This window comes from Filicampus tigris, chromosome 6 (genome assembly GCF_054856515.1).
Source record: "Filicampus tigris isolate MCC_2025a chromosome 6, RoL_Ftig_1.0, whole genome shotgun sequence".
In the NCBI taxonomy this organism is placed as follows: Eukaryota; Metazoa; Chordata; class Actinopteri; order Syngnathiformes; family Syngnathidae; genus Filicampus; species Filicampus tigris.
In genome coordinates, this window is record NC_141222.1 from 21,213,079 (window position 1) to 21,222,502 (window position 9,424).

Consider the following 9,424-nt stretch of genomic DNA (forward strand, 5'->3'; position numbering starts at 1 on the left):
ACACCTGCAGCTCTTCATACTCAAAATGCAAATCCCCTCCGTGATCCCCCTCCCTCAAACTGACAGATCTTATCAAGCAATGACTTTCTTTTTTTTTTTTTTTACCCCAACCCAAAATCTTCATCACACACCCACACACACACACTGTGTGTCTATCGTGCTTTTTTATTACTTTTTTTTAAAAACAACAACAATTGAAATGCTGTAAATAAAAGTGAAAGGTAGGAAATGTAGAGTATATGAATTTGGAAAAAGAGTGGCTTTGTAGTATTAATAAAATGAGCTAAAATCAGCGCAATTAAAGAGAATTGTATATCTTGCCCTGTATTTATGAACAACAATATTTCACTAGCAGTATAGCTATGTGCTAACATAAGGAAAATCGTAAAAGTTGGAATGGATTCAATCGCAAGGTAAATGTGAAAGGAGATACATATGTAAAATGTCAATTAATTGGGGATTTTTTTTTTTATGTAAAAATGTGTAATTTTGACAGGTACAGATCTGAAAAATAGCTCCCAAGATCTCCTGAATCGGCTTAAGATTTTGAAGTTAAAATGGTTTGAATCAAGTTATTAGTCTGCAAGATTTGGGTTAGTAAAAAATCTTTATTAATTAGGGAAATTTGTCTTGAAAAATGTGAAAAAATGTCATAGTAACCTAAGAATGGAAAGCAAATGAGCTGAACAATTTGAAGTTATGGTTTGAATTGATTGAGAAATCCGGAAGGAGGAGGTTTGTATGTAAAATGTCTCTTCATTTGGGAATTTTTCCTTAGAAAATGTGGAATATTAAAAAAAAGAAAAAGGCTGCATTTAGGGAATGAAAACTAGTTCCGTAGACATCCTTATTGAAACAAATAGTTTGAAGTTGGAATGCTTTGAATTGGGGGGGAAATGTTGAAGGATTATCTTAAAACAATAAAATCTGTAATTTAGAAATGATGACTTGGTAAATGTGGAGTACAGACAAAAAGCTGGGAATTTAGGGAATATGAAAAGTGGTTGCGTGGACACCCTTAATATACTGAACAGATGTTCAACATTTTAATGATATAATTTGTTCAAATATTAGAATTAAAAGAATCAGGCATCACAATAAAAACATAAAGTAGATATAAAAAGTTTACTCACCCCTGCTCAAATGTCAGATGTGACCTAAGTGAAAAAAAATAGAGAAATATTTTCAAAGGGACTTCAAAATAAACACCTGAGATAATGTGGTTGCACAAGTGTACAGATACAACACATTTAAACTTGTTATAAAAGCGGGTCAGAACACATTTGCTACCATTTGAAATACCTCTGATTAACCCGAAATAAAATTATCGTTCTAGTCGGCTTTTTGATGAACGGCGGAAACTGTTTTGAAATCACTTGTCTTGACATTTACATCACAAATTTGTCCAGGGGTGTGTAGACTTTGTGTGTAGTCTTTTTTATCTACACTCTTATGTGTGACTGCTCCTCAGCGATGATACTGTAGCTGCTAAATTGACGGTGCTGGACATTTTAATGAGATCAGATAAATTGTTGATGATGTTGGATGTACAACAAGTGGAGAGAGTTTAGGAATAAGCCGCAAGATGAGAGGCAAGAAGCAGGTGCAAGCAAGCCTGCTGCCCGCCCGGCTGCGTGAAGAGCTCACGTGAGAGGGACGCTCAATCCCCACCAAACCTTCTGTGTCTGCCATCTGAGCTTCAACTCTGACCTCGTGGCGGGGGGACGGGGGGGGGAAATAACGGAGGGGGTGGGTAGGGGGAGTTTCTCCAATCCGAGTGGGCTTCTCCTCCACGCCAAGGCCGAATAAAGAGTTGTGTTATTTGTATTAACGTGTCACCCAGTAAAAGCGGCTGTTTGAGAGTTGCCTCTTAGCTCTTCAGTGACGCCAACTGGCTAATGTGGGAAATTCAAGGACTGGTAAACAGTTCCACCTTGTGGCTGTCTAGTGAAAAGCATTTCGGTCTGATGCGCTTTCCACACCGCATTGACATAATCATATAAGAGTCCGGTAATATTTACCGGTAATTTTGTGGTATTTATTTAGTATAGTCCCTCTATTAAAAATTGAGTTATTACATTTTTATTCATTTGTTTCATCAGGTAATGGGTTAATATACTGCAGATTGTAACATAAACAAGTTTAATAAATTGACTAACGTGACATTGTATTTAACTTGAAGTGTAGTCGTTAGAGGCCTCCCTTTGACAGCAGGCTCAGTCAGCAATCCTCAATTAGTCAAAAACACTTCGCGTAAAAGAGCTTAATGTCCAAAAACGGCAGTCAATTGTCACCAAACTTAATGTGGACATCACCGCTTGTGGCCACTTCAACCTATGAAAATCTTTGAATGATTTTGGATTTTATGGATGTGAAGCCTTTTTAGAACCACAGACGCACGCTCATTACAGAACAAGCATCTAGTGTTAATGATTAGATAGGTGACTTGAGCTTGGCCGTTGTGTTGCCTTGTGATCACCTTTCCTCCTGGCTCGGCATCTTATCCATGACACCCTTGGCACACATATTCGTTGACTTCAGTTAAGGTTGTAGAATCACACATGGCCTCATGCGGGTGGGCGGCCAAGACAGTAATAAGCAGAGGTGGGCATTCCGTTTGAACAACCGACTGGTCTGTCTGTCTGTCCGTCACTGATGGACACCCCTTTTGCTGACGATAGACGGTAAACTTTAATAAAAAAATAAAAAGGCTGATTTAGGTACGCAAAACTTTAAAGGGACAGTAAAGAAAGCAAATTGAAGCCAAAAAGCCATTTTTATTTCTGAAGTAAATAAAGTGACAATTTGCTCACCTATACAGGTGCAAAGGAGAAATAAGGTAACGAGCAGTGTCGCGGTGAATGCGGTCCTCATGTTCGGGGACTTAATTGAACTCGCCTGCGGGTGCAACTCAGCCGGAAAGAAGAAGGCAGAGAACCGCATCAGCAGGCGGGCAACAAGGCAAATGACTTCCTTAATTCTTAACATGGTGACAAAATTTAAACACAATTTTGTTCCTTTATTTGAACTCTTTCCAGTGGTATTGACCTTTCTGGGAAAAAAATATTAAAATGTTCTTGTCACGTCCCTACTAAAAGCCATAGAAAAAACACACAGACTTAGTCTTTGGAGACAGACAGACACGTTTTTCACGCTTTTCAATTGCCTGTACTGTTTAATTATATTTGTGAATGTATGTTCTATTTCTCTATCTACATTAAAAGGTCGGTTATATACAAAATATAAAGCTATACATAATACATCTTAGACATTTTCTAAAATATTAAAACGCACTAAATATTCCCAACTCTACAGACTTAAAGACAATACATAAAGTGTTGTCTGTTTTCGAACAGCTCTTGCATGTTGAAGATTATTTGCACGTATTAAGTGAACGTGACTTTTATACCCTCGCGTGTCCTTTAAACGTCCCTTTGATGTGAGCACGTCGTTAAACTTCCTCGCGAACTTCAACCTCGGATATTTATTCAGCCTCGTGTGCGGGTTCGACGGGCAGCAGATCCATCACCTCCTAATTCTCGCGATACACGACATCCCCTCATATATTAGGACACGCGTGGGGGGCGCAACGTCCACTTGGAGCCGCGACGTCGGGTTTTCCTGGAGGAGCCGCGTGTGTTTGTTGAAAGCGTGCAGCCATGTCGGACGCGGTGATCAGTTTCCTGAAAGACTTCTTGGCCGGTGGCGTGGCCGCCGCCATCTCCAAGACGGCCGTGGCACCCATTGAAAGAGTCAAACTCTTACTACAGGTAATGAAAATATCACGATCACTACGCTGCTTCGGCGTGGTGCGCAAAAGAGCAAGCGTGAAAATGTGTGGAACGAGGTGACATGCGTCTATATGCGCGTCAGAATGGAGCAGGTGCTGAAATGAATCGACCAAATTTTGGTGCGTAATGTTGGCAGAGCAAGTGTACTAGTGAAATAATGTTCTTCCCGTGCGTACAAGTAGATGACGTAAGCCAAAATGTGCGTCATGCGTGTCAATAAGGAGGATATATCAACCGTATTTTAGGCGTTTTGCGTGCGTAAAAGTCAAGAGAATCGAGTAGGAACAACGATTGAAATCATGATCCAATCTTTTTTAAAAGTTAGTGAATCGAACAAGAACAGCTTCTGAAGCGAATCAACGTTTGTGTGCGTAATACGTGCGTAAAGGTGAATCGAGCAATATCGGCTGCCAAATTTTAATTTGTGTGTAAAACTTGCGAACTTCATACGTGTAAATATGGAGCCCTGACTTTTTATTTTTTAAACGCAGAGCATTGTTGGCGCTCACGGTGCCAAACATTAATTTGTATGCGTCCCCATTGAAGGGCCCGTCTTACACGTCTGTGAGCCAAAGTTTAATACTTGAACTTAGAACCCGACTAAAGCATAAGCATCGAAAGTGAAGAGCTAAATTTAACTGGCGAGCTGAAACTTCATACTTAGACGGTTCTCGAGTGACAGTGGTGAAGACTCTACGACGTGGACAAAAATATTGGGACACTCGGCCGTTGCACTGACAGGAGGTGACAAATAGAGGTCAGTGATGTTGTACTGAGCTCACCGTGTTTCTTTTTGTCATCCCAAAAGTGGTGGAGGACTTGTTCTTCCTGTCCAAGCATGCATGCGAGCAGCGGCGACTGAAAGGGACCAAACGGTTTGGAAGCATGCACGTATTCAAAATGTCTTTGTAAGATGAAGAATCAAAATACATAACGCCAATAACGTACTTATACTATGTCATATTTTTCTCTATAGGAAATGGAGCGGGGGCAACTGCAAAAAATAGCATTTGCACTCATAGTGGCAGCACACATTGTCAATTAGAGTATGGATCTGTACATGTTTTTCTTTCTGTGGCCTGAAAATAAAAACATATTTAATTTTTAAAAAAGCAGTTTGAAAAGGTTTCAAGTTTATCCAAACTGACCTTGTTGCTGCTTGGGGGAAGATAACGGCGTGCATCTGGAAGGAGTTCATAAGCCATGATGTTAGCGCTTTTCCTTTCTCACCTCCGTTACAATTAGATGCCAAAGGTATGGGCTTTCCCCAATAAAAACATCTGTGTAATGGTCTAGGGACATGTACACAATGGCTCCTGTAAAAACAACAGATACAGTATGAACATGTCCATTATGACATGCTGCGTTCCTTCGGCGATGCTAAGCTAACGTCATTACTTACAATTATATTTGAAGGGATTCTTTTTCTCCTGCTAACATGGCCGCCACATTGCCGCATGTTTCAGCCTGTTCTAGTCTACTGCAAGTCTGTTTTATCTATGACAAAAGACTACATTCATTTGTAATTTACCACTTCACTGCAAAATAGCGCATTCTTTCATCAAAATACTTACTTTTTTTTTTTTTTGTGGTGCAATTGCTAGCTCTGGAGAATGTGAGAAACCCCCCCAGAAGAGGTCACCCCATTTCCAAATTGGACAGTCCCTGGGGTGTTGGAACTTCAACACTAATTTGGATTTGGACAACAGCAACATTTGAGTGTGATCTATGTTACAGGATTACAGGAGCTCATAGCGTGGAGTCGGGCTGAACGAATAAGAACATTAGCACAATTGCAATTTTTTGGCCCTCGATATTCCAATTGCGATTTCATGTGATTACTTTTTTCAAGGTCCTCTTCCCATGTACGCTGAAACAAACAAGCAATAAATTAGTCTGGATTAGAATAAGCAATATTACATTTATCATACTGCTATTTGTTGTTTGTGCAGGTCCAGCATGCCAGTAAGCAGATCACAGCTGAGATGCAGTACAAGGGCATCATGGACTGTGTGGTGCGGATCCCAAAGGAGCAAGGCTTTCTGTCCTTCTGGAGGGGCAACCTGGCCAATGTCATCCGATACTTCCCCACCCAGGCCCTCAACTTTGCCTTCAAAGACAAGTACAAGAAGATCTTCCTGGGTGGCGTGGACCAGAAGACACAGTTCTGGCGCTACTTTGCCGGCAACCTGGCGTCGGGCGGCGCGGCCGGCGCCACCTCGCTGTGCTTCGTCTACCCCCTGGACTTTGCCAGGACGCGACTGGCCGCCGACATCGGCAAAGGCGCGGCCGAGAGGGAGTTCACCGGCCTGGGGAACTGTATCACTAAGATCTTCAAGACGGACGGCCTCAAGGGGCTCTACCAGGGATTCAACGTGTCCGTGCAGGGCATCATCATCTACAGGGCCGCGTACTTCGGCTGCTTTGACACAGCTAAAGGCAAGGAAAATTACACAGGGTCTCTGCAGCGCTTCACATAGCTGACTGAAGCTGTGCCTCGAAGATTCGCAGGGATCATTTTTCCTCCCTAACCTCACATGCGTATTGTGCTCCGTAATGCAAAATCAAATTTTAACCGATTATCGGTTTATCGACGGGATAGAATAGCCGCTTCTAAAAAGAGTCGCTAGCGCAACCTGACTAAAAAAAGAACCACACAATGTATCCCAGTGGACACCTTTTGGGTTTTAAGTTGAGTCAATTTAGCAAATTAAAATGTTCTACCTAGTGGTCAAAAGGTTAATTACAATTTCTTATAGATATGCTGCCTAGGCAATTATGGTCATGGCAAGATGGGACAACTACACTCATTTGTAATTTAGCACTTCAGGTCTTGCAATTACACTCATTTGTAATGTAGACTTCACTGGGTTGTGTAGGTACAGACTAAAGTAGCACTTCACTGCTAGGTAGCATAACTACACTAATTTGTAAATCACCACTTCACTGCTTTGTTAGATAAAAATAATAATAATAATAAATAATTTAGCGTACCACTCCCTCGCTCGGTCGTGCAATTACAATTGTCTGTTAGAGGGTAACAACTTTGCATAATTGTGCTATAGAGTGGTAAATTACTAATTCATGTAAAATTGCCTCATGGACACCTTAACAGTGGTCATTAAGCAGACTAACATTTCTTTAAGTATAAAAAAAAAAAAACCTTCCCTTATAAAACAAAAATAGCTTAGTTTTGTAGTTTTGATCAGACTTTACCTTCCTGTATCTAAGGGAACAAAAATATTACTATGGGGAAGCGCCTTTGGAGACCCTCAGGGGCGCTGTACATCAATAAAACAATAGTTAAAAACTTCAAGAGTAGAAAGTTCAAAGTGGGGGTGTAACAAAAACTGGGAAATCACTTTTTGATTTAAAAGATGCGAGTGCATCGAATCGAATCTTTGAAATACGTATGAAATTGTCTTTCATTGGAGCGATATATCTTATAAGGAAAATGTCACATTTACGGTACTTGATTCAAATGTATGTAAAATGACGACAAAAAAAAAGTCATTGCATCATACCCTCTCAAACTGAGCCATAACGAATCAAATTGTTCCACTTTCAAATCAAACCGCCCTTGAATCGTGTTGCACCCCATGTATCGAGATACGTATTGAATCATATCTTATTGGAGGGATGCACAACCCCAGTTAAAACAATGGTTAATAATAGTTCAAAGAAAAACACAATGTAATGCAGTTTTTTTAAGAATGTTCTATGCAGGCCCACTAGTTGAAACACAGCATTCTGATTAATATTGTGTTTCTGGGATATGAATTAAGCAACAAAATTCACCCGTTTTTAGCCATCTCTGGGGGCGGCCATTTTGTCACTTCTGTCGACTGAAAATGACATCACACACCCGCAGGGCTCAGATAACGACCAATCATAGCTCAGTTTCAGAAAACAGGTGAGCTGTGATTGGTCGTTATCTAAGCCCTGAGCAGTTGTGATGTCATTTTCAGTCGACAGAAGTGACAAAATATAAACTAATATAAACAATACATCAAAACAAGTTTAAGCAAGATTAACATCGATTTTGTATGGATTAACATCACTATAATGACTGTCTTTACCAGCTTCTAATTTACCATACACTCTTGTGGGCGTGGTTAACATAAGTAAAAAAAAATCATTGGCCCACGGGGCAGTTACCATAAGTCCTTGCGAGCGTGGCATGATGCCCCAGAGATGGCTAACGGATGGATTTTGCGACGGATGGATTTTGCGACTTAACTCGTATTTCATATTAATCATATTGCCTTGTTTCAACTAGTGGGCCTGCATAGAACATATTCTTGAAAAAAATGTTTGGGTTGACTTCCGCTTTAAATAGATGTGTTTTTGTAAGGGGTGGGAGTGAGTTGCGGGGGTCACGTGGCAAGGAGTATATTAGAAACAGCTCTCCTATGATACAGTATAGTGCACTTTTACATTGCTGCAAATTGCAACCACGGTAAGTAAAATAAACCTCTCTGGATCAAAAATAAGCATTCATATCTATGTAAAGGTAGCATTTTCGATTTTGAGGCTATGTGGTGATTAAGCAAATAATTCCGTCCCGCCAACAGGAATGCTTCCCGATCCTAAGAACACACACATCGTGGTCAGCTGGATGATCGCCCAGACAGTGACGGCCGCGGCCGGCCTGGTGTCGTACCCCTTCGACACCGTCAGACGTCGTATGATGATGCAGTCTGGTCGCAAAGGAGGTGAGCTAGTCGCTAACTGAAATTGTGTCAGCGAGACAACATGAGTAGAATGTAATCATTTTCAAATTGTTTTGTGTATGACATGAAAAGGAGCCCAGTGGCTGTTTTAAGGTTCTAACGCCTACTTTTGAGTATAACATAAACGACTGCTGTTATTTCATGTCGTGCAGCTGACATCATGTACAAGGGCACAATGGATTGCTGGAGGAAGATCCTCAAGGATGAAGGTTCCAAAGCCTTCTTCAAGGGCGCTTGGTCCAACGTGATCAGAGGCATGGGCGGAGCTTTCGTGCTTGTGCTGTACGACGAGATCAAGAAGTACACATAGGCCCACCGCCGCGTCACCATAGAAACCCTCCAGGATGCTCGCTAGTCTTAAATTGAGGTCTTTCCACGCGTGGCAGCCCCGAAAAGATTCTGTACATAAAACTCCGCGATCACAACATTAGGTACACTTGCACAATACAATACGTTGCAAGTGATTGGATTGTGTAGGTGTACCTAATAAAGTGGCCACGGAGTGCCAAGTTAAGGCCAACTGTAACTAGCAAATGTCACAAGAATAAAGATTTGCAGTTTCTCACCATTTGTTGCCATGACAACCTGCTGTCAAATGAATACAGTAAGTGTTATTTATATTTTAAATGTACATTTAATTTTAATTACATGAACACTTTGCTTTTGGAAATATGACCTTATTTAGCTTGCTGTCAAACGAATAAAAAGTGGCATTTACATTTTTAAATATAAAATTTAATTCAAATGTTAATTTATGATTAAGGCTATTCATATCTCATATCTGATTCAAGTCCATTTCTTCTTCAAATCAGATTTTTGGGCTGTTAAGACAAATATGAAACTACCGCCCGAATGTGGCTTCAGTCTCACAAAAATCGGACTTCACGTGCTTTGTGACCG

The 9,424-nt window shown here is 40.8% G+C and overlaps 1 protein-coding gene across 2 annotated transcripts; it reads left to right on the forward strand.

Annotated features, from left to right (window-relative positions):
• The first annotated feature begins 3,454 nt into the window (after positions 1 to 3,454).
• On the forward strand, positions 3,455 to 9,192 carry slc25a4 (solute carrier family 25 member 4). 2 transcript variants are annotated; one of them, XM_086034748.1, is made up of 4 exons: positions 3,455 to 3,770; positions 5,744 to 6,230; positions 8,366 to 8,506; positions 8,677 to 9,170. In XM_086034748.1, the coding sequence occupies exons 1-4, from the start codon at positions 3,660 to 3,662 to the stop codon at positions 8,832 to 8,834; spliced, it is 897 nt and encodes a 298-aa protein (XP_085890874.1). In that variant the 5' UTR covers positions 3,455 to 3,659; the 3' UTR covers positions 8,835 to 9,170. The 2 variants fall into 2 exon arrangements, with proteins under 2 accessions (XP_085890874.1, XP_085890875.1); XM_086034749.1 differs by lacking the exon at positions 3,455 to 3,770 and adding an exon at positions 4,558 to 4,666 and having other exon boundaries at positions 8,677 to 9,192.
• The last annotated feature ends 232 nt before the right edge of the window (positions 9,193 to 9,424 follow it).

What these genes read in the sequence shown, in the direction of transcription:
- slc25a4 (XM_086034748.1), top strand. Translation starts at nt 3,660, where the DNA reads ATGTCGGACGCGGTGATCAGTTTCCTGAAAGACTTCTTGGCCGGTGGC. An exon ending in GAGTCAAACTCTTACTACAG is followed by an intron (nt 3,771 to 5,743) that starts GTAATGAAAATA and finishes TTGTTTGTGCAG; the next exon opens with GTCCAGCATGCCAGTAAGCA. An exon ending in GCAGTCTGGTCGCAAAGGAG is followed by an intron (nt 8,507 to 8,676) that starts GTGAGCTAGTCG and finishes CATGTCGTGCAG; the next exon opens with CTGACATCATGTACAAGGGC.